We start from the raw sequence: 24,062 nt of genomic DNA, 5'->3' as shown, positions 1-24,062 counted from the left end.
GACGATAAGATGGTGATTGGATCATTAGATGTTGATGCTGATGTTGATTAACAGCATGGAGTTGGACATGAGGCAAACAGCACATAAAGGCATGGCTAAAGTATGACGTCATTGCCTCTTGTATTAGGCATGGTAAACACATAGTAGTAGTGTATATAAGTAGAGTAGATTTCGTCTTGTACCTCAGTCTTCGAATTGCATCATCTTTACGATATCTTTTCACAGTGCTTCTTGCTTGCCTTCACTGGCCAACTGGCATCCTCTGAATTGGTATTGTTTGTGACAAATATGATTATTTGAATATATTATATTATGTTATGATTATACTATATTATAGCCACAGAATATTCAAATATAGTAAGGTCGATTATGATAGCCATTTTCTAATTCATGTGCCTACTAATATGACTAAACTTAGTCTGATCTAGACATACAGTCACACACTTTAAATTAATATCATACCTGATCCATCATATAGTTATTCCATGGAACAATACATTACTACTACTATAGTAGAAATGAGTTTCAATACTCATCACTGTCAAATTTGAAATCACTCTACCAAACATAGTGTAGGACAGTTTCTATTAGGCACTGGACAACTTAATCCTTGGAGTAATGCCCCTGATTGTATTTTCTGTAGGTCCAGAGGAAATTAAAGAGGCCTGCAAGGGTCCCTTACAGTCTAGCAAATTTCCCTCAGGCCCTGTGGCAACTTAGTCAAATTTATGTGAAGATAATCATACTAAATTATAGTTGAATATATTCATAACATAACCATATTTTTTGTACCTGAATATGATTATACTATACTACAAATCTATTATTGTGGTCAGGCTCTGAATATGATATGATTATAATATATTATCTCTCAAACATAATATAATTGTATTTGGCTAGCACTACTCCCGACAGTCACACAGGTGCTAGGGATTACTCTTATATTAAGCAGATGTCGTGGAAATGTGTGCACATGTTTGGCATTGGCTTTGCTCCACACTTCTATTTTTGGGGCCACTGCTATTAAAGTCCTAAATTGGGAAGAAAAGCTGTAAAATGTGACCAATCCTAATTGGGACGCAAAGCTGTAAGTGATGTCTTGCACCCAGTACTGTGAACAAGTTGTATCTGAGGTTATTTACAAGTAAATATTCTCAAATTGCTCACAAATTGAGAAATGTGTACTATTTCAAATAGTACACAAAGTTTAGTGACTTGGGTTGCACTTGACATACTTATACTAACAACAGATATTTAAGAAGGCCATTGGGTATCTGTGTGCCATCCCTCAGTTAGTGGTAATGTTCTTATTTTAGAAATTCATGCTATTCAAGCAACATTCAAGTTTAAAGCTGGGGTGTAGCCCCAGCCCTGTCTAGTATATAATTATACTATTGGCTTGGAGTTATAATGGCTCCATTTTGTATACATATAAGCTGAATTTAATCAGGGTATCTGATTTGGAAGTGGATAACTTGTGGTCTGGACATAATTCCACTTTCAAAGTCAGCAATATGTGATAAGTAATTTCATTTTTTTTCTGATAACTATGAAGGGAGTCCAGAGAAACAAGTCAAGAAAAATCCTATTTGGTTCTCAAATTGGAGGAAACACAACAGTACTTGTATGAGACCAGGCGACATGCACACTACCACTCCACCGGCTCAACGCTCCGACAATCAAAATCCTCTGCAGCGGGGCGCCACTGGCCTGCAGTAGTATTTGCCATTTGATCAAGCTCGAGATGCGTAACTGAGGGCAATGCCGCCATAATGTCGCCGCGCGTGATCTTGTTTTTCTCTGGCCAGTGCAAAATGGACATCTTTTCAAGCGACGTGAAGCAGCCCCACCGCTGGACGAGGAACGCGAGGGCATCTAGATAAGCCGCATGCATACCGGGGCCAGCGTGGGAAAGAGCAGCGACGAACGAGTCGGCGATGGCGAGACAGTGCAGGGTGGGGAGGACGAGTACGTCGAGCAGCCGGTTCGCCTCCTTTGCTGTTTTGGCCCCTGGTACCTTCGTTGCGTCGATAATGAACGTCTTCAACTTGGGCAGATGGATAGGCGAGAATGTGGGCGGCCAGCGCAGATTGTCGGGACGTTGCCAGATCTGCAGCCAGCAGCGCTCGAGTGCCGGGGTAAGCGGCAGCACCGCAGCTGCGTAGTCGACAGAGGTTCTGTCCAATTTAAGGGTCGTCAGTTGCTTCCAGGCGTACGATGCGAATAAGTCTGCGACAGCAAATGGGTGGCTGGTGAAACGAACTCCGAGCGTCTGGATTTGAGGAGCGCGCAGAAAGAGCAGGTCATGTTCAGCAAGACCGTCCGCGGCGCGAATCTGGAGCTGGCGGAGAAGCGGCATGTCGCGGGGCTCGTCGTCATAGCGTTCTTCGAGCGACAGAGCCGCAGGGATAGTTATGCTGGCATGTTGCCATCTTGCGCAATGGGCGAGAAGAATTCCGAACGCGAGAGACAAGACTGACTCCTTAACGGACGGCGGGCAGCGAAAGATGATCGAGAGTGGGAGCGGACCAGAACGCGCCAGGGAGGTTTTGGCCATCTCGCAGAGGGTAGGAATGGTCGACATTGAGAGGGAGGAACGCCAGGGATCCAAGTCGAGCTCGATTGCCCGCCAGAGCCAGCATACGTCGAGGGCGATGCTGCGCCACCGCGCGCAAACCTGGGCGAGATTTGCTGGCGAGCCGGGACCGAGCAACGGCGGGCATTCGGGATAGGGAGGAATGTAGTGTTCGAAGATTTCGCAGAGAATCTCGACGGGGATATGGGAGGACATTGAAATGTGTTGCGGAAGAATGAGAGGTATTCGTGAGGACCGTGACACGTCATCGTCAGGAGCATTTCGTGTAATCGGCGAAACGCGAACAGTCTGAAGCTTTACTCAAGAAGGGGCTGAAGGGCTCGTAAGGTTGAAGTTCTGCCAAAAGAGTTGGAAGCACTCAAACGTAGGACGTCCACCCGGAACGTGTCTTCTACGAAATCCCTGCATGACGAATAAGGGTGGCAGGCAGTTGGCCGACTCGATAGAGGAGCAGCCGACGTCGGCAGTGCCGCTGCCAATGCTGCACTGTGTAAGCAGCTCGTTCCAGTGGTCGTCTCCAGCTTCGAGGTAGAGGGAAGGGCGATTGGGGAAGGGGAAAAAAGTGATGACAGGTGATGACGTGATGCTGATCATGTCAGGCGGCTGAATCAGATTCGCCCCACTCGGCCTCGCTCATGCGTGGGCGCCGTAGTCCGAGTCATACTATGTCTGACCGTATGCACGAGAACATCCAACTCCAAGTTATTACCGCTGATGGCGAAACCCGCGTTAAACGTGAGCGGCCATCTGCCAATGCCACGTCATAGCCGCTACTTATTAATTGACACCACTGTTTTGCTTTCGACCCCCATGGCCAGCTTCACCTCCCTCCCGCCTGAGCTCGTCCTGCTCATTGCCGCCCACCTGTCCAGTACAGCGGCCATGAACGCGCTGGCACAAACGTACTGGCCTGCGTACCACCTGATCCGGCCCGAGCTTCATAAGCGGCTCTTCGAACGTCGGGTGGAGGTCCTGTTGTGGGCGGCAGGTACCTCCAACACTGTCATCGTGGAACGACTTTTAAAGTCTCCATTCGGCGTCCACCCTCAGACGGACTACCCCGCGCGAACACAGACCCCATTACATGCCGCCGCGGGCGCCGGAAGCCTTGATATCGTTCATGCACTTCTGGCTGCAGACGCGGAAGCCGATGCAATCTGGACAACGCCCACAGGCAATGTCACGCCTTTCCACCGCGCTTCCGACGGGCTGCACTTCGCTGTCATGGACGTGCTGCTCGCGCGTGGCGTTGACATCAACCGCCGCAAGAACCGCCACGAGCCCTTTCTCCACGCAGCATGTGCCGCTGGCAACCCCGCGCTAGTGGAGTATTTGCTAGAGCGCGGCGCGGATCCGGCGATCAGCGGGGACCACGGGCCGGCCCTTGTTTATGCCCTGACGGCGTGCAGCCCAGCGCCTGATGTTCGGGTCATCCGACTCCTTCTTGACTACGGTGCAGACCCGAACTTCGAGTATCACGACAGGCCAATGCCGTACCTGCTTCTGGAGCTTCCGGCGACGAACTCGGCCGAGGTGCAGACGGCACGCACACATGCGCTGGCATTGCTGCTCGCTTACGGCGTCGGCCGGCAGGCAACGATGGACTACCTGCGCAAGTGGCGCGGGCATCTCGGCCGTGTCTTTGGTGTCGAGCCGGACCGCGCCCGACAGAAGGTGCGGGATGCGTTTAGGGAGGCAGAGCGGGCAATCCCCGACGTGATGGGGCGGTGAAAACGTGGTTCTTTGCGGGGACCCGGGCACAAGTCCGTGGCTTGGTTGTTGCTTGGTTGAGGGATTGCAATGCAACTACGTCATGCCGGAAGTGCCTCAGAGTCCAGACTCCGTCGATCACAAGATGTCCCTGTCCAGTCAATCCGCAAGCTGATGCGCCGCAGCTCGCCACCCTCGACAGTAAAGACGCCATCGCCAGTGCGACGTTTATAACCCTGCGTGCCTGCGTTTCTTCCGCCCCATTCCCTCACCAGCATATCCAATCTTTCGCAGCACGGTGCCGAAGAGGCTTCGGAAGAGCTCCCCATCTGAGCGCATTCTTCCTGCTTTGCTTCCTGGGGGCTGTTGTGGAACTTCCCTCTGTCTATGTAGTTGCAGTCGCGACTCCCGACCAAGTCCCGACAGCTATCGAAATGGAGTCAATAGAAGCATAGACTGCGGAGCCTGAGGATATTACCGGCAGATCATCGCCTGGGCGCTCGACAGCTTCTCCCTGTGCTAGTCGAAACGGGCGGCCAGCCATCCGGTGACCCGCACACGCGCACAACGCACCCTATGTAGGCCTGGCGCACTGTTGATGCCGCGGTGGCGGGATTGGCTTTGTGCAAAAAACATATATAAGCTGCGCCAAAGGGCACCACCCCAGACACCAACCACCCAACCCGTTGAACCACCATGCGTTTTTCCACCGTTTTCGCCGTCCTTGCCGCTCTCGTCGTCAGCGCCGCCGCGCAGAACTGCTACGGCCCCTACTGCGTACGCCCGCTCAGGCTTCTTCTTTCACGCTAAGTGCTGACATATCGCAGAACTGTGACGCGTCCGGCTGCTCGTCCTTCAGCCCCCCGTGCTGCCTGACCAGCAGCTGCCCCAACAAGGACTGCGCCTAGTGGATGTCGATCATGTCAAGTTGGCCACGAAGATCATTAGCACATGCGAGTGGACTGTTTTAAGTGATTGTAATGTATCTGTGGCCCAGAAATTTCAAGACGACCATCATCGTGATCATCGTGCTATTTGTCTTGAGGGGAGTGCGAAGCCTGCTTGATCGTTACAGCACTTTCCGAAAACGTTGAGACTTGTACAAATTTTGTCATATATTTTTTTTGAGTTGATGCCGGCGATATGCAATTGCCATTTTGAGTAGCTGGGCCCCATTTGGGATCGGTCCGGAGCCGTGAGCCGCACGACTATCTCAATCTTGCACCACTTGTTCACTGGATGGTCTATCACCAGATTAGCGAGGATTTCAAACAACGGACTGTGTGGCTCTATAAAAAGGGCTATACACACATGGGAAATTCAAAAATTTCTCTTCCCTTTTAAACATGTATTAAATGTACACATATATATATAATCCCATAGACAAGACATATGATATATGTCAGGGGAACCCCCACTTCAGCCTCCTTCAAACCTTCGAAGTGCATCCGAGGCGCATCTGATCAGCGCCCCCTCGGACGTTCCAACCCATCCCGACCATCGCCCACGGCCTCTTTCACTGCACAATCACCAATCCATCAAGACCCTCCCAACGATCACCTTAGAACAGAGCCTGCGACACCACCCAGCTCTTCTGTGCTCTATGTTGGCAGTCACAGACAACCAGTATATAGTTGGCGCCCTAGCAGGCAGACCCTTATGTCTATTCTTTATCAAGCCTTCTGTGAGAACAAAAGGAATGTCTTTGACAGGGATAGAAAAGTTATTGGAAAGCTGACCTTTCCATATGGCTTTCAATCCCCCTTTCTGTGCAATATTTCTGCTCATTTCATAACTTGAAATAAGTTGTTTTATTTGTTGTTTAAAAGAACATATTTCTGCCATTTTCTGAAAAATCTTCTTTATATACACCTTTGATAGCAGATTGAAAGCACATCTTTCAGGAAAAGAAGAAAGGTGTGCTTTCTGCTTGCATGAAAGGGGAAAGGAAATATCATCTTTCTGACTTTTTCAGGAAGATGCCCTTTGTTCTTGTATGAAAGGGAAAACAAATGATGTCCTTTCTGCAAAAAATATAAAGATGTTGTTTTCATTGACATGAACATAAACATCTTTTTTGTGGAAAATATAAAATATGTTGCTTCTGCTACAAAGAAACAGGCATACAAATATTCATTGAAAAGATAAACTTTCAATTGACAATTCAGTTTTTGCTGAAAGAGAGATTTGAAAAACAAATATTCATTTGAATTCAGATATATGATATTTCTTCTTTATGGAAAGAAGTATTCATGTTTTAATGGGAAAAGAAAGTTTAGAATTTTTTCTGTGACAGATGACTTTGTCTGAAAGATCCTAACTGTTTTTCGCGCAAGTCTCTTTTGCTGGGCTGTCGATGCGGAAACTTATGGCTGGCCTGTTGCCCCACACAGCCCAGGGGGTAGAATAAACTTTTGCTATATAAAAGATTTGAGCCTTATATGGGTGTAAAGACACTGAAAATATGGTATATACACTCTAATTTCCATAGTTCACAACCTCCATACTTATATATATACTTTCAGGCCCATAAGCTTGGATAGCTCTCTGCCCATTATCAGGTCATTGATGGGAGGTGAACATATTTGTTATATCCTATGCATCTATCCTTGGAGCACAACAGGGTTTTTACATGATGAAGGTAGTGATAGTACATCAAGGTATTTATAGTACGAGAAGTAACGGAAATGCAATAAGGTATAACAAAGTAAGTAATGAGATTAGAACAAAGTCAAGTAAAGTAGAAGAGGAGTTGCATACGAGGAACAAGGCATAGATGATTGCATAGATTATAATTGGAAACGCTCAGTAAACCTTCATTGTGTAAAAACCAAATACCGGAATTGGATATCGGAATCGAATGCCGGAGTCGGCACGGATATAACAGAAGTCAAATACAGGGCCTCTTGACCAAGTCAGTGAGTGAATTCAGCTGAGTCATCAAGGCACAGGTAGGTTCTGTGCTGACCCGTACCCATACCCACATGGGTAAAACCTACATATCCACGCAGATATGGCCTACCCATGTCATTGCGAAGCAATAGTAATATGAACAAGAATATGAGGTCCTATAGTGTAACAATCAGTGATCACCCAAGAATTATTACTATCCCAATTGCCCCACTGCATTCTTGGAACCTGGACCAATCACGATGCTCTCCAGGTACCACGACTAACTATTCCTCTGTCCTATCTACAATGCCAACAGGTTTTCTCTGCTGATTAGGGCAAGGGGGTATCAGAAAAAAAGAGCAACATACATTGGACTTTTTGTTTAAGGCTTCCCAGGGGACCCACCGACCGTGACTGTGACATGGTATTGCCATATTGGGCAAGTAAATCACAGAGTCATGTGATCTGATAGCATCAAATTCAGTCCATCCTTGGCCAATCGTTCAAATTTCAAGAACATTAACAGAATCCTACCTATTCATATATCTTGTAGAATAGGTCTCAATGTAGTCATGTCTTATAAATCTTACTACAGACTACAGACATCCTTTCCCATATGGCCTAATTTGATGCAATCTCCTATCTAATTATGAGATGCTGAAGAAAAACCTCTTATGAGATTGTTAATACTCATTTATGGATATATAGTGCACCAAGCAGTACTTATAACCCATCCTAAAGTAACTTTGACTATTTTTAGCCAAAAAGTTTATACAGAAAAAAATTTAAGTCCGGAGGCGGGACATCCCTGTTGTCACTTTTGACACGTGACACCCCCCTTGGATTAGGGACACCGGATGGCAACTGCGTGTGATCGGTGATAGCAATAGCTGATCAACTGTGCCAGCTCAAGTATCACCACGATAGACGGCCAAAGCCCAGCCCGACAGTCATAGCCCCTTGATCACCGCGGGGCGCGCGCGAAAAATAAGCCCCACTCCGTGGCCGCCTCGCACCACCTTGAAGATGGCCACGGTGCTATCATGATGGGCACATCATCTCTAAGCGCGCTTATCTTTCTGCCTGCCGACAAGACCCTGGCTTGCGTTGCCTTCAAGGTGCTTCTCTGGGTAGTGCGCTCGAGGTGGAAAGGGGGACGCCCATAAACGGCAGAGCGCGCATCCGGTGACCCGCCAGTTGCGTAGGAACGCCGTCTTGGCCGCCCCCGTTGCTGGAGCTCTTGCCGGCGTCGCTGGCAGCTCGTAGACCCTGGCTTGAACGCAAATACGCTCATCCGCATTTGATCTCTCAAAAGACCGCGCGTCGTCTTCGAAACAGCGTTCGCGTGCCGTCATGCGTAGGCTCGCAACTTGCGCTTCCGGCTTCTAGCACCCTGGCGCACGATTGATGCTGCGTTGACGCGGAGACGGGGTCGACTTGAGGTGCACCCACAAAAACGTATAAAAGCCCGCCCCAGGTGTCGAACCAACCAACAACCACCTCTACTACAAACCCACTACACCCACCAACCACCAAACCCACCCCTTCCCAAACTCACTAAACCACCATGCGTTTCGCTGCCGTCTTCGCCATCCTCGCTGCTCTCGCCGTCAGCGCCGCCGCGCAGAACTGCTACCCCTCCTACTGCGTATGCTCCTTCTCGCTTTCCAAGGGCGTTCTTGCGCTAACCATTGTCAGAACTGCGGCGAGTCCGGCTGCTCGTCCAGCAGCCCCGCGTGCTGCGCCAACGGCAGCTGCCCCAACTCCGACTGCTAGACGTCGACCGCCTGGCTGAGGAGATCCTAGATGATATTATTGGAGTGGAGAGTCGGATTGTGATATGTGGACCGGAAAACTTGAAATCTGAAATAAAAACGCTGTTTGTTGCAGTACTTATTGGACGAGTGACATACGTTTGTGGCGCGAGCTTGAATTGAGGCGCCGCGAAGGCAGCCTGCTTTCCAGTGAGAAATGACACATGACGACTCTCCACGCATTCTCAGCCTGAGCCTGAGGGGCGCAGCGTCAAGTCCGAATCAAGTCAACTTGAAGAGTCGCGGCAGCGGTTCGCGTTCGGGGAAATAACCCAGGAGAACAATGAAGACCAGAGCAAATGACCCATGGACAGAGAGCTGTGAGCCTTCAGGCCTTTCGCAAGTGAGAATCTCGAGGATCGTGCTCAACTGAACTCACCACTCAGGTTCCTCCACACGCTCTCTTTGCTCGATTGCGGCTACAGCCTACTTCCTTGTCAGTTGTCCCTCTTGACCCTGAATTATCGTCTCCGTGCGTATGAATTTGAAGACGAAAACGTGGGATGGAGAAAGCGGCGGCGGCCAAGTTCCAACCTCAGCTTGCTGGCAGTGGGGCATGGGCTTTAAAGAGTATCTGGGCAAGTTGAGGAAAGGCTCGTCAATCAGGATAAGCATGAGTACCATTCCGCTTTCAGCAGCTACTAGTATAGACACTGAGTGGCAGCCCATTCACCGCGCTGGGCGAAAGAAAAAAGACACGTAACGAGCAGTCACGATCATGACATGATACAGAGAGCTATCGTTTTGGCGTGGCCGAATGGCGTGCACCAGCGCCAAGTGGCGTGGCGTGGCGTGGGAGTGGCGTTTGGCTGGCGATCAAAGCCAACGCCCGCCCATCAGGCGTCAACGCCATTCTGTCGGCTTGGCACGCCAGACATTTTGGCGTTGGCTTGTATGGCTTTTGGGTTGCTTTGAGGTATAACTCAACATATAAGCGTCAAGGAAGCCCCAAATACTGTAAATAAGTGTCATCTAACATCCCATCGCGGCTTTCAGGTCACCGGCGACTCACCGCTGGCTTGCTGCTGGCAGCCATGTCAGGGGTTTCGGCCGGCCGTCCGTCCTCACGAAGACAGCGGCGTGGGCGCACAGGTGAATAACGCAAGCGGCAGTTCTTTCAGGATGACGGCAATCGAACGGGGTCGCCGCATAACTGCTGACTGTAGCAAGACTCTGCGGCGTGCACCGTGACCAGTAGTCAACGCCTGGACTAAGATCGACAGTCGCGTCGGTCAGGATGTGTCTCAGGAAGCCGACGACGAGCACAGCAACCACTGCACACCAGCTTGCGTGCAACTCGACCGGAGTCCGGTCGACAGGCTCCAATGCGGCCGGCCGGCCGCCACTCAGAGGTGGAGGGTCCCCGGTTATGGCTGTCATGGGTACGATGACCTGCCCGACGACGCGCGCTGGAGCAACGGAGCACCACCAAATGAACTCCGGAGGAGCTCCGCGGGCCCGGCCGGTGGTACTCAGCACGCGACGCCTGTGTATGACACAAGGTGTCTCAGAATGGCTTCTGAGACGCCCTATTGCGTACGGTGAAGCATAGGGTGGCCTCGCCGGTGGATGCCGGGATGGCCGGAGCACACCGGTCGACGACACCGGAATCGTAGTAAGCAGCTTTCTGGGAAATTCCTACAGCCAGTGGGACACACCGAGGAACACCGTGAACGGCAATGAACAACAGAGAGAACCCTCCGGGAGTGTCCCACGCCATCACACGCCACGCCACCACCATCAGTGGCGTGCACGCCGGCGTTTGGCGGGCGCACGCCATTCGGCCACGCCACTATGCGAGCTCTGCATGATACATGATCGTGACTGCTCGTGACACCCATCGCCGCTTCTCCTTCTTGACCACTCACGACCGGCAAGCATCCGCGCGTCATCCGGCGCCAGCGCTCATTTCATCTTCAGGTCATGGCCATGCTTCCGACCTCGATTCCCCTCACTTCCTCCGACATCGTCCGCTTGCGAAAAGAGGGGGTGGAGATTGAAGAATCGATTTTACGCCTGCAGGCCGAGCTGGCGCACTTGAAGACCCTCCGGGAAAAGATACACGAGGAGCTCCAGACTGTGGCTTATCCTGTCAACACGCTCCCTGCCGAAATTCTGTGCCACATATTCGCGGCGACGGTGTCTTTGTCTGAACGGAGAGAGGTCAATCGTGCCCTGTTGACGATTACGGCTGTCTGCCAACGCTGGCGGGAGACTGCTATTGGCGACCCCCGGCTGTGGACGACGACTTGCTTCCGCGTCTACTATCATCGTGATGCGCTGTTTGAGCATTTCCGAGCGCGCGCTCAGGGGTTGCCGACGACCATATCAGTCCAGCTGAGGGAGGAGGAGGAGGATGACAGGCTGCCAATGCTGGACACCCCGGAGAGCCTCTTCTTATCCTCTGAACAGTGGAGGGAGGCGGATTTGGCCGCGTCATGCCTCATGACGGTCACGACCGATACACAATACAACTTTCCGCAGCTGACAAAGCTGAGACCGGACATAAGCACGACGGATGACCGCCACCGCAAAACGTTTTCGAATGCTCCCTGTCTGCGGGAACTATCCGTCGGCTTGCTCGTCCTCATCACCCACCTTGGCATCCCTCGACATCAACTCCGCACACTTACTATCACCCGCCCGTCGACGCTGATTGAACTCCTCTCCATACTGCCAGAGATGAAGTGCCTTGAAGAACTATCGCTGAACAGAATTTGGTTGGAGGATGAGCCCGGATGGCTAAGCGATGCCCATCTAAACCTTCCCTTGATCTCAACGCTCTCACTGCTCGGCGAAGACAGCACCATGTTTATGCGCCACCTTACACTACCCACCCTGACAAATCTCCATCTGGCACAGTTCGACGAGGACGAGGCCAGATTCTACGTTGTGCCCTGTTTACAGCGGTCCATGACAATGGTCACCACGCTTTCGATGGCGCGCACCAACGCCCCAGCCGCCGTCGCTGTCCTAGAATCCCCATCGGTCGGTCCGACGCTCAAGACGCTCACGATCACACGCTTCCACGTGAAGGACTACGAGCATGCGGTATTCGTCAGCCATTGCGCGCAGCCCACTGCTCTACCCGTCCTGGAGTCGTTCACCGTCGTCGTCCCCGCCGCCGATCCGCTGCCCATCACCGTCCGTCCGTTTCTAGATGCGGTGCGGACACGCGCAGCAAATTTACTAAGGGAGGGGCTGGAGAGGCCGCTGCAGTTTGTCATGGAGCTGACGCCATATGAGATGCGGGAAGAGGAGATGCGGGACTTGATAGACTTGCAGCGACACTCGAAGGTCTGTGTCCGAATGCCCCAGGGGCGTCCGGCGTGGATGAAGCGGTGGGAATATGAAGATTTCGAGAAGTAACACCAAAGTAACACCCCCACTATCGGCCAAAAAAGTCAAAAATAGTCGCATCCTTTGCTTGGCGTAAACGCCAAGTGTCCACAGAAGATCGTCGACGGTCGATCCCATTCAGGACTCTGATATGCCAGAAGCCCCCGAACAATGTTTTATTGCTCCTCCCATCCGGATTTGATAACTTCTAGCCGCTGGAACTTGGAAGATCCACCACTCTGCCAGTACTCCCAGTCCGCCTTTCTTTTTCTTCAAGTTGAAGTTCTCATCTGGTCCGCGTCGGGCAAATTAAACGATTGTTCGCTAATCGACAATCATATCAACATGTTCTATCAATTGACGATCCCCTCACGAGTCACAAATGATGAGTTGGGCCGACAGATCTCGCCACGGTGAGCAGTGAAGGCGCAATCTCAGAGAGAGCGTATATAAGCCCTTGACCTCCGCCTCGCCCGCGCGGACTCCCCCACCATGGTCATTGGTCGCACTCGCACGGGCCACAGTGCCCGCTTGACACCAGGCACACGTATCGCCCTGCCGACCCTCCCGGCTTCGCTTCTCTTTCAATGTGGGCCACGCAGCCCCACGCGAATAGAATGGGGTGCACATCCGCCGCCGTGCACAGCTGAAAACCCCCACCGCATTTCCACCGCACGACAGGAGGACGTTGACCGAATGCGCAGATCCCAGTGCCATCTGATGGGCGTCGTAACGACACTGACATCGATCGACACGCGTCTAACCGTTTTACCGTCGGGACTCGGGACCCGCAGCGCTGGAAAGGAGAGTCAAGTTGCGCATCACCGTCGTCCGCTTTAGGACGCAGCACGCTGCCGCGAACGCCACTGTTGCCTTCCAACAGCTCTCAACGTGCGCGTGCTGACCGCTCTTGTCGACTTTTCACCGCGCAACATTTCAGTGATTTCACCGCATCAGCTTCGCGGAGCTAGCACTCTCGTTATGGTATTTCTTCGACGTCGCGTAACGACCGCACCCTGGCGCGATGCCGCGATGCTCCGATGCTGCTCGCTGCCCACGCACGTGCCGGAGTAATTGTGTAAGTGTGACCCACGCAAAAACGTATAAAAACGCAAGCTTGCTGCCTCTCTCTCCTTCCAACACTCACCCGCTCTACTACTACCACCCCAAAACCTTTTACGAACTACCATGCGTTTCGCCACCGTCTTCACCATCCTCGCCGCCCTTGTCGCCGGTGCCACCGCCGTCCACGTTCAGGAGGGTCGCTGCTACCCCGACTACTGCGTACGTCTTCCCCCCATGCTTTGTGCTGTCGCTGACCATGTCCTTAGCACTGCGGCGAGTCCAGCTGCTCCCCCGACAGCCCTGCGTGCTGCGCCAACGGCAGCTGCCCCTGCTAGACGTCGACCGTCTCGCACACCGAAGACCGGAGATCGGGTGTGGAGTCTTATGTGTGGTCGCTGTTCATGTACCGCGGAGTGGACTCGGAAAACTACAATGCTATTCGCTTCAGTGTTGGCAATTTTGGGGCACGTCTAAGTTTAACTTCACTCTTTAAGTGGAGCGTACGTACTCCAGACCCGGGGACGCCGCCTGGTCAGCGCTGTGGCTTGGCCACAATGAGTTGTTGGCCAGGGCCACGTATTCCGATCCGCTAATCATGCCAGCAGCCCCACTGCCAACTGGCGTCTCCTTACTCGGTTCAACTTGTTCTGACTCTGCTCCCTTGCTCCCCCTGTAACCAGCTCTCGGCTGTCGGCTAATCGGAACCAACGACATTGATGATTTGCCGCCATGCGCAGACATGCGCCTCCCGCTCCCGTTGCTAGAGCAGGGCGTCGATCACTGATCGCTGCGACCGGCGCGGATCCTATTCCATTTCTGTCGTTGTTTTGAGGTTTGCCGAGGCCAATCCCGCACGAGAGTAATATCAACTCCGGTCTATAGAAGCTGCACACATGTCTCACATCTCAATGCAGACTCGAGTCAGAACGTGGGGCGACTCCACGGGATCGTTTATATGCGGCAGTCTCAGTGAGTTACTGGTAACCAAGCATCTGCAGACACAAAAGCCTCCTCGTGTGACCACTTCAGTCGAGTCGCTACACCGCTATACGCTGTAAGGCGGAGGGAGCGCTGGTGACTGCACCGCCTGTGCGTCGGCTGGGTCCGGCGGCGGCGACCCCGGGCCGGAAGGCCGAGTCCGGACCGAGGGTAGCACCGCCGGCTCTGGTGGCCGCCCCGGTGACGGGCCGGCGGGCTCGTCAATCTCATCAAGCGTGCGCACCCGGCGCAAGCCCCCCGGCCTGGTAGTGTACGGTGGCAGCTGTTGGAAGAGGGCCGGTGTCGATACCGGCGCCGGTGTCACGGTCGGTACCGGTGCGGGCCGTGGGTTCGCCGTGCTATGGGCGATGGCGCGGAGGACGACGAAGAGCACTGTGAGGCCGACTATGTGACGTATATGATCAGTGCAATACAGTACGTGCTAAAGGTCGTGCGCACCCATTCCGCCGAAGATGCCGATAATCACGGGTGCGATGGAGGTGGTGTTCGTGGAGCCGGCGCCTGAGCCCGGGCCGGAGCGAATGTAAAGGCTGTGGAGGTCGTTATCGTAGCCCATACAGAGGTACAAGGAGCAATCTGAAGTGACTCACCTTGCGGCATCACACAGAGGACTTGCAGAAATGCGACTCAGGCAGGACAGCCCTAGCAGAGCGCGGAACGAGGAAGAAGTCATCGGTGAGTCATGGTGGACCCGCTGTTCCCGGCTTGCGGGCTTATAAGGGGCCCGGGATTCTAAATTCGAAAGCTGTTAATGCGGGAGGCTATCATGGATAGCCAGCGAATGAATTCCCAGTGCTGTAGCGTGACGCCGGTGTATACGTACGTAGTCTTATTGAACTTGGAACTTGAATAAATTCGGAAGATGAGCCTGGGAACGTACACATGGGCTCCACACAGCGCCAAGGGATTTGCCACATTAAGTATTGAAAGGAACTATGTTCTTTTTTCCAGTCCTCGTATTCCCACCGATCGATCTCCTCGTTGAGCACTGTGGATTTCCACATTAACGGCGCAATGGCTGGGAACTGGATGACGGCGATGGCGGCATATGCATCTTACATAGGTGCGCGCCACCGTAGCACTCGGCCTGGGCGTCGTGGAATTGGACAAGATGGGGTTTCATGAGGCGGGGCACAGACAACTTGAAGTGGCGTATGAGGGGAGGGGCTGGTGGGCGCATTGGAAAACGTCTTGCCGCAGCGGTGATCCATCGTTCGTCGATGTCCACCGTCAGCTTCTTCATCGGCGGCGGCAAGTTGTAGGTTGCGCCGGCATTATGAACGACGGGGACCACCGTTGTTGGAGAGATACGAAGAGATGCTCTTGCGTGGAGTAATAATCGCCCTCCTCCGTCTGCTGTAGCAATATGGTCGTCGGCAACTTCTGTGCGAGCGCCAGCAAGCGCCAGGAATCTCATGCGAAAGCAAGTCCGTCGTCCACAGGCGGTGGTCGGAAATCGCCATGTCCCGTCACCGCTCACAGACGGCCGTACTCGTCAACAGGGCAGAACACCGTCGCCGCGAATGCATAGGGTTTCGGCAAGTGCGCCAACTTGGCCCCTCTTTTCGCAGGCGGACGATGTCGATGGCGGTAAGGGGCTTCGGGGTCGGGAGCATGGTCTGAAGGTGAAATGAGCGCCGGCACCGGATAACGCGCGGATGCTTGCCGGTTCCCAGTCGTGGTCAAGAAAAAGAAGGGTGTCACGATCATGTCACGCTGACGTGTCGTTTTCTCCGCCCTTCTTCTCCACCCGAAAACAGAGCTAGTGAACGGGCTACCAAAACATCAACATCATCCCTTTTAGTGGCTAGCAGCAGTTTAGCCGTACTTCATGCATTGCTCATTGACGAGCCTTTCCTCAACCACTGGCACTTGGCAACCCCTGGCAACCCCCGTCGAAAAAACAGCTCAAAACCAAGCGAATTCGCCTCCGTCTCGGCTCAGGCTGGCTACGGAAGGAGTATAGCGAATGTGATCAGCCAAGGAGGGGCTCTGACAGCTGGTTAATAAGCTTCCCCGACTGCAAGGAGAGCGTGTGCAGGGACCACTGGCATTGGTGAGTTCGTTCAGCCTAGGCACGATCCTCGGAATCCTCACTTCTCAAAACAGCGAAGGGTCACAGTTGGCTGTTCTGGCGCCCTCTGGTACTCGAATCCACTCGCGTCAAGACGCATGACTCAAAATAGCATTGTGATTTCTAGATTTTCGGGGGGCAACATGTAAATCCGAAGGCCGCACTCCCTTCAACCACATCGTCTTCAAGTTGAGCTTCTCCGTTCGACGGTCGACGTCTAGCAGTCCCTGTTGGGGCAGCTGCCGTTGGCGCAGCACGCGGGGCTGCCGGACGAGCAGCCGGACTCGCCGCAGTGCTACGACAAGTCAGCATCCATCAGTGTGGAAGACGAAGGGGCGTACGCAGTAAGAGGGGTAGCAGTTCTGCGCGGCGGCGCTGACGGCGAGCGCGGCGAGGATGGCGAAGACGGCGGCGAAACGCATGGTGGTTTAGTTAGCTTGGGGTGGTTTGGTGGGAGTGGAAGTGGTAGGATTGGCTGTTGGTTGGGTCGACCTTTGGTATGGGCTTTTATACGTTTTCTCTCTGCAGCACACTGATACCCGAGGGCCCAAGACCCAAGCCGGAGGCCTGTCGCCGCCAATAGAGTCAACAATGGAAGTGTCGTTGCGAAGCGCCGTAACATTGGAGACCTTTGATGCCAGAGATGAAATGCGGAAGAAAAGTCGGGCTAGGGCCAATCGCCTGCAGCCAGCAAGTTGCAACGGGGTGGCCAATTAATTGCCCGCGTTGTCACGCAACACGCCGGATGCCTCCCATTAACGGGCATCCGCCCTTTCGACGTGCACAAGCCAAGGTTGCACTACCCGGGGACGACACCGTCGCCAAGATCGCGAGATGAGCGCCTGGAGACGATCGTGTCCCCGTGATGCCCGAGGCGCTGCCGGTTCAAGGCGGTAGTGGGAGGTCGCAGGCTCTATCGCGGAAGGAAAACAGACGTCACCGTGGGCCCCAGTGGTATAAACGTCAGGGCAATGGCGTCTTTAGTGTCAACTGTGGCGATAGGTGCGCAATGCTTATGCGGTCCATCATGGGAATCATATGCATCGATCAGCATCAACACTGAACGATCCGCGCAACCCTAGAAGAGGAAGCGAATTGCCGATGGAGCGATGGAGCATCTTGCCAGAATCACTTCTTGTCGACGAACGTTTTGCGAAACGTTGCAAGACGTTGCAAGACGTTGCACGAATGCGCAGGGCAGATACCAAAGACACTAAAACTTGTCGAGATTTGGGACTGGAGCACGCGGGCATGTTGGACTTGGCGGCGAATCATCACCCATCACGGGATCGCCCGTTCCCTTTCCCGTCCGAGTCATACACGGAAGACGGCGATCGGAGAGCGATGGGTCAGAGCCGCGCTGGAGCCAATATACGCTGGCGCAGGATGATCTCGCGGTGGCTGTTGTGTAGCTTTTTCGCAGGTGGACGGCAAACGGAGCCTGCAGCATTCGCCCTCGAGAGCGGTCCGGGAGCAAATTGGAAGGCCGCGAAGCGCCAAACAAGAGATCACCATTAAATTAACCATGATTATCGGCAGCGGCATGTCACCCTTACGTTTTTTTTTCTTCTCCTCACAGGTGCCGATCATCTCTTGGCCATGGCACATGGTCCAGTCAAGTCGAGGCGTGGGCCGCAGCGGTGGTGTGTGCTGCGAGGACGGGTGGGTGAGTTTTGTCCAGTGGCAATGGCCACGATTGCACGATTAGCAGAATGCTTATTACTTGCAAAAAGGAGAACGCGAAGTCTGCCCGAGGCTGAAGCCAGGCTGAGGCTGAGGCTCCGGTTCAACTTGAAGTTCACCGAATCATCGCTCAACAAATAACATTCTCGCCTCGATTTTCGGGCCACGTACAAGCCACGTAAGTAGAAATCGATTTCGACACCCCAACACTTCTCATTCCCGTTTAGCAGGGGCAGCTGCTGTTCGCGCAGCACGCGGGGCCGCTGGTGCAGCCCGACTCGTTGCACACCTGTCGACGACGTTAGCGCGCGGACGCCGGCGGAGGGACTGCAGTACGTACACAGGTGGACGGGTAGCACGTCTGGCGCACCTGCAAGGCGGGCACGGTGGGGGTGGCGCTGACGCTGACGACAAGTGCGGCGAAGACGGCACAAATGGTAGTGGCGAAGCGCATGGTGGTTAATTTCGGTGGGGTGGGTGTAAAACTGGTAGTGGGAGTGGTAGTGCGGTCGAGGGCGGCGGCCGATGGTTGGGTTCAGGGGCTTTTATACGTTTTTCGCCGGCACCATTCCTGGAAAGCGGAGGGATCGCGACAGCCCAACATCCATATCTCAAGACAACATACGCGCCCGGGCCAGGGTGCAAGAAGCGGAAGCGCACCGTTGGAGCATAACAGGCCACCTCAACCCGCGGCTTCAACATTGCACTCCTCGGAGAAGAGGCCGGACAAGAGGTCAACGCCCGACTCTTTGCGGTCATCGGGATCCGATTCGCCCGCCAGGCCTCAGTACCAACTAGATGGCAGAGAAGGGGGAGCGTCAGTGGCAGCAGTGAACACCGTCAACTATTCGCAATTTGTCGCGACGGCAGGCACTTCCGCCCGCGGCGATATCGGAAATTCTGGGCCCACTGCCTGGGCCCTATCTTGGAAGACCCAGAGAATGTCCTTCGATATCTGGGAAGTTGGATCGGATTCCACATTGTGCTCCAAGTCCACCCCTATACCAAATGAAGAAGGACCAACTCAGGACTTCATCACCTTCGAGATTGCCCGCTCCGCTTCCCTAAACGCATCCCGCAAAAAGCTCCTGTTTGACGCCCAGCACACGCCCGAGATGCCCGCCCGACCTGTGCAGGTAGTCCAGCGTCGCCTGCTGCCCGACGCCGTAAGCAAGAAGCAGCGCCAGCGCATGTTTGCGCGCCCTCCGCACCTCGGCCGAGTTGGTCGCGGGCAGCCCGAGCAGCATGTACGGCATCGTGGCCCCGCCATAGACCTCTACGTTCGGATCCGCGTCATACTCGAGTAGAAGCCGGACGACCCGGACATGGCGCCGGGCCGCCCTCCGCAAGCGCATACACGAGCTGCACTGTCTTGATTATCGTGACCGGAGGGAGAAATGAGGGTAAGGCAGTGTCAATGACAGCACTTTGGCATGGTGAATGTTGAGAGAATTGCCAGGTCACGAAGGAATTCAAGGATCCTTGCGGTGGGGAACACTTCATCGCCGCGTTGCGCACGCTTGTCATTTGCTCAACATTCTACCCGCCGTCGCGCTGTCAGGGACACAGCCTTGCGCTCAATTTCTGTCCCCGGTCGCAGGTCGCAACGAAAAAAAAACCTTCGCAGGGGCCTTATAAACCACCACCCAGCATTCACAACCTGCAACACAAGATGAGCGACACACAACAGGCAAAGGTAGACACCAACCACACACGACTGGCCGGCACATGGACCGCCGTGTCCGCGTCTACATTCGGCGCTGTGGACTATACGCTTACCCTGGCGGTCATTGGCATCTCGATCGAGGGCGACATGACGGGAACCGTGCCTGGCACCTCAGCCATCATCTCCTTCGAAGTGGGCGGCATTATCGACCCGACGCCGCGGGCGGATGCCGGGCCGGCTGCCGGGTACGCAGCGGCGTGGACGGCCGTGGGCCGCGCGGAGAAAGGCCTTCTGCACGCGACGACATCTTGGAGCGCGCAGTTCTTCCCGGCAATCCGGCCCGGTGGTGCGGACCGCATCGTGGCACAATGGGTTATCGCGGGGAGCACGCGGCCGGGCGACGCGTGGGAGAGCCCGAACGTGGGCAGCGTGGAGTACCGCCGGGCGACGGTCAATGCGACCATGACGTCGGCCCGGGAGCGCGCCGTGGCCGATGTGGTGGCGGACAACCGGCTGAAGGGCACGTGGTACAATGAGTTGGGGTCACACATGGTAATCCGCGTCGAGCCGGACTACATCACCGGGACGTACTACTCGAAAGTCGGTGACGCGTTTGGGGCGTACCCGCTGGTCGGCGTGTTCGACCGGTTTCCTCCAACTGGTGAAGGCGCGTCGCTCGGGTGGAACGTCGGATGGAAGAACACGACACATGGGGACACGCATGCGGCGACCGCATGGGCGGGACAACTGTTTTTGGGTGCCAAGCCGGAGGAGGACGTCATTTCGACGCAGTGGTTGTTGGGCGTGAGTTGTGCCCCCGAGAAGATCTGGGCGGCGACGATGCTGGGCAAAGACGTCTTTACGCGCACCCAGCCGAAGGCAGCTGTTGTAGCTGCAAAGGGTGCCCATCCAAGTGTCGAAGTGATCGCCGAGAAAGGTGTGAAGGTCGCGCAATTGTAGGATATATTGGTGTTTAGCCTGTATTCCTGTGTAAATTCCTGTTTGTACCAATACTCAATGTACTCCCATACGTCATACTGGCCAGACGATGTTGAGACGATGCGACTATTTGCTCGCTCTTCAGAGTTCGGACTTGGTGTCACTGGTCAGTCTGGTCTTGCCTCCGAGTGGAAATGCACCACCATTGATATCGGGCAGGTGCACCGGGTGTTGCACAGTGCGATATCACGGTAAGTGCGGCGTGGCGCGAAGTCCATCCGCCACGACACGCCGCCGAAACGTGTCCGAATCGCGATGGGCAGCAGGTGGGCACTGGGGGCGGGGGCAGCATCAGCAGCAGAAGAGAGCTGTGGGGCAGCTAGCAGGGCGACTGTCGCAAGTATAGGCAGGCCCATCGACACCTGTCTGCGTTGGCAATCCACAATGTCAGCGGCTTCAATCTGCGAGAGTTGGAGTTACCAAGGCTTGTTTGACGTCTGATCGTATCACTGCGTGACGCGCGGCTATCGATGTAAAACACAATGATTGATTGCCGGTTGTTCTTTGCTCCGAGCCACCATCCACGGCTCAGCCACAACTTCTGGTCCCAACGTCGGCATGTACGTTTTTTCCTCCGCTCTTGCGAAAAATTGACGCAGCGCCGTAGTGTTGACAAGCATTCCTGCGGCGGCCAGCGCATTTGCTGCGTTTGAGGTCTCAGGTGTGTGCCGCGTCCCGCTCGACGAAAGATAGGCTGATTCATCCTCCTGTCTGGCGGGGACGACAGGTATTTGTCGAGGGCGGGTACGATTGTAGAATGGACTAGGCCGAGCGGGAGGCCGGAAAAACGATTTCACCGATGCCTTTGTGCAGGTTTGAAAATCGAGACATCGGACTCCTGAGGCTTAGGATGACCCTCTCCAAAGGTCACATTTGATTCTCCTAGACAAAGCGACCACCACAGACACACACACTGGCAAGTGCTGTCTAAGTATCTCAGCTTTGTCTCATGACGAAAGTCGACTTCACCGACCTGCTCCCCGTCGAGCTTATCCTTCTCATTGCTACACACCTGCCCGGCTCTGCCCTGCCGTCGTGTCTCCGCTCTTCTCGTCGCCTGCATGAAATTCTCCAGTATGAGCTCGGCAAAAGGGTCATAAAGGAACTCGGCGCAGACACCCTGCGCCGGGTGTCCCAGCACAGTCGGCTGGCGCCGCTTCTTAAGCAACTACTGGCGCCACCTTATTCATTGGATCCAAACTGGAAATCAATCACCTGGCCATTTACAGGCGAAACACCGCTTCACCGGGCGGCGCAAGACAACAACCTCGAAGGGGCCCGGATCCTCATCAGCGCCGGCGCGGACCTGGAGGCGGAATGCGGCGTGGGGCCGGCCGCTCCACTTCGCAGTCATGGGTAAGCATCTCGGGATGGTTGAGCTGCTCCTTGACGCGGGCGCGGATGTCAACGCTTCTTTGGGCCCGCGGGCGAGCCCCGACACCGCGCTCTATTTGGCCTTGTATATCACCTACCTTCCGTATGCTGTCGAGATGATCGACCTTCTCCTGGCCCGCGGCGCAGCGCTAGAGCACCCGGGCCGGGACGGCACGCCGCTGGCTTGTGCGCTGCACTGCAACCCGCTCATAGCCAAGGAGCTCCTCCTACGCGGCGCGGATCCGGCGGCGGACGTGCCGCTGCGCCACCACTCCAACCGGATGCCGGCCCGCGGGCCGCTGCTCTTCCGGCTCCTCGAGCTGCCCAACCCGAGTCCGCAGCGAATGGCACGATGGAAGCACTGGCGCGCGCCGCATCCCGACAGGTTGGTGCGGTCTATATCCCTGCTAATGACGTATGGCGCGTGTCCAATGCCGACGCTGCGGTTCGTCGAAGCGCACCTTCCCGTGTTGGCCGAGGCTGCGGGATACACGGAGGGTGTCGCAGAGGACGAGATGGAGAGGCAAAGGGCGACGCGGGAGGATGGGGAGAAAGAGCTTCTTAAGGCAGTGCGGCAGTTGTTGCAGGACGCACAAGAGGTGAGTAGACGTATCAGTGGTAGTTATATTACTTAGTGTTGTCTAGGGCCGGGCTGCCCTGCCAAGCCCCACTTAGGGCCGGGCTTTCCAGGGCTGGGGCTTGACTCTGAGTCAAGCCCTGGCCCCAGGCCCTGCCCTGCCCTGCCCTGCCCTGCCCAGGGCCTGAGGCTTAGGCCCTGTCCTGGTCAGTGAGCTGTTTGAGTAGTACTTGGCAACCAAAAGAGGACATGTGACTGATGCTAAATCACTAGATCAGTCACATTGACTTTATTTTGGGTACATATTCACTATTACAGCTTGTTTACAGTACCATATCAATGAAAATGGTTAGCCATCACAGCCATCACTAGATTGTAGTGTTGTCCAAAGATATAATATGGAAAATATATTTTGGATATATCGTGAAAAATATGGATACAATACGACTTTGGACTGGTTCTGACAATACAGATATGCCCCAATATGAGTACGATATGATATGGATATGATACGATATGCGCAGGTGCGTATCGCGATATATTGTGATACAGGTGCCAGTGCCAGCGGTGATCCGTGACCCAAATATGGTAAGCCCGAGACATTTGGCACCTGTCAATCTTTTTTTTCTTCCATCCTTCCTCCTCCCATGACCGCACTTACGGACGAACTCGAGAAGCTTGATGAGGCCATCGACAATCTCCCTGCCGCATGCCTTGTCGGCGAAGAAAAAAGCAAAGGTTTGGACACCTGTCACAAAGGTCAGTGTTACTTATTTGCAGAGGCAATGACGCTCATTTTACGCAACCACTAGATACACTCTACTGTCGTACACATCCTCCGTTCGGGAAAGCGTCGGCAGGTCGCTCGCAGACTCATTCGGAAAAAGGCCAAAAAAGAGTATCGAGCCCTGGTATTTGTTCGCGGCATGCCGGTACGATGGGATTCAACCCTTGCGGAGCTCTCGCGAGCGTTGAAACTACAACAGGTACATATCGGATATCATAAAAATGTCGCATAACACTCATCTTGTCCAGGCCTTTGATTCTTTCATCTCCAAAATGGGTGATGGCCTTACTGGTAAAGCACGCACCCTCGCGCTCAACCGCAAACGCCTCTGGGAGATGTCACCGGCAGACTGGGAATTCGTCAAGCACCTGATTCAAGCGCTCGAAGTACAGCCATATTTTCATTTGACTACTTTCCGACTAACAAGTTCTTAGGTTCTTCGACTCTGCACTTTGGGTTTCTCGGAGAAGAAAGTCCCAACGCTTCC

The 24,062-nt window shown here is 54.1% G+C and overlaps 8 protein-coding genes across 8 annotated transcripts; 5 read left to right on the top strand and 3 right to left on the bottom strand.

The window, feature by feature from the left end:
- Window positions 1-1,648: 1,648 nt before the first annotated feature.
- Window positions 1,649-2,791, bottom strand: MIND_00384100 (F-box domain-containing protein; the record flags this gene model as incomplete). Its single annotated transcript, XM_037360673.1, has 1 exon — window positions 1,649-2,791. One exon carries the CDS (start codon window positions 2,789-2,791, stop codon window positions 1,649-1,651), a length of 1,143 nt encoding a protein of 380 aa, XP_037223558.1.
- A 615-nt stretch (window positions 2,792-3,406) lies between these two features.
- On the top strand, window positions 3,407-4,327 carry MIND_00384000 (Ankyrin repeat domain protein; the record flags this gene model as incomplete). Its single annotated transcript, XM_037360672.1, has 1 exon — window positions 3,407-4,327. The coding sequence occupies one exon, from the start codon at window positions 3,407-3,409 to the stop codon at window positions 4,325-4,327; it is 921 nt and encodes a 306-aa protein (XP_037223557.1).
- A 6,998-nt stretch (window positions 4,328-11,325) lies between these two features.
- Window positions 11,326-12,381, top strand: MIND_00383900 (uncharacterized protein; the record flags this gene model as incomplete). Its single annotated transcript, XM_037360671.1, has 1 exon — window positions 11,326-12,381. Exon 1 carries the CDS (start codon window positions 11,383-11,385, stop codon window positions 12,379-12,381), a length of 999 nt encoding a protein of 332 aa, XP_037223556.1. The 5' UTR covers window positions 11,326-11,382.
- Window positions 12,382-13,375: 994 nt separating this feature from the next.
- On the top strand, window positions 13,376-13,890 carry MIND_00383800 (uncharacterized protein; the record flags this gene model as incomplete). The annotated part of the gene is made up of 2 exons (XM_037360670.1): window positions 13,376-13,635; window positions 13,683-13,890. The coding sequence occupies 2 exons, from the start codon at window positions 13,376-13,378 to the stop codon at window positions 13,888-13,890; spliced, it is 468 nt and encodes a 155-aa protein (XP_037223555.1).
- Window positions 13,891-15,418: 1,528 nt separating this feature from the next.
- MIND_00383700 (uncharacterized protein) lies at window positions 15,419-15,832 on the bottom strand (the record flags this gene model as incomplete). The annotated part of the gene is made up of 1 exon (XM_037360669.1): window positions 15,419-15,832. One exon carries the CDS (start codon window positions 15,830-15,832, stop codon window positions 15,419-15,421), a length of 414 nt encoding a protein of 137 aa, XP_037223554.1.
- A 780-nt stretch (window positions 15,833-16,612) lies between these two features.
- On the bottom strand, window positions 16,613-17,111 carry MIND_00383600 (uncharacterized protein; the record flags this gene model as incomplete). The annotated part of the gene is made up of 2 exons (XM_037360668.1): window positions 16,613-16,784; window positions 16,831-17,111. 2 exons carry the CDS (start codon window positions 17,109-17,111, stop codon window positions 16,613-16,615), a joined length of 453 nt encoding a protein of 150 aa, XP_037223553.1.
- Window positions 17,112-19,688: 2,577 nt separating this feature from the next.
- On the top strand, window positions 19,689-20,798 carry MIND_00383500 (Avidin family protein; the record flags this gene model as incomplete). Its single annotated transcript, XM_037360667.1, has 1 exon — window positions 19,689-20,798. The coding sequence occupies exon 1, from the start codon at window positions 19,845-19,847 to the stop codon at window positions 20,796-20,798; it is 954 nt and encodes a 317-aa protein (XP_037223552.1). The 5' UTR covers window positions 19,689-19,844.
- Window positions 20,799-21,786: 988 nt separating this feature from the next.
- MIND_00383400 (uncharacterized protein) lies at window positions 21,787-22,886 on the top strand (the record flags this gene model as incomplete). Its single annotated transcript, XM_037360666.1, has 3 exons — window positions 21,787-22,161; window positions 22,199-22,810; window positions 22,857-22,886. The coding sequence occupies 3 exons, from the start codon at window positions 21,787-21,789 to the stop codon at window positions 22,884-22,886; spliced, it is 1,017 nt and encodes a 338-aa protein (XP_037223551.1).
- Between the last annotated feature and the right edge of the window lie 1,176 nt (window positions 22,887-24,062).

The sequence above is a fragment of the Mycena indigotica genome (assembly GCF_014461135.1).
Source record: "Mycena indigotica strain 171206Taipei chromosome Unknown Mind.scaff0003, whole genome shotgun sequence".
NCBI lineage: Eukaryota > Fungi > Basidiomycota > Agaricomycetes > Agaricales > Mycenaceae > Mycena > Mycena indigotica.
Note: the sequence above shows the minus strand (reverse complement) of the source record. Positions and strands in the feature narration are given on the sequence as shown.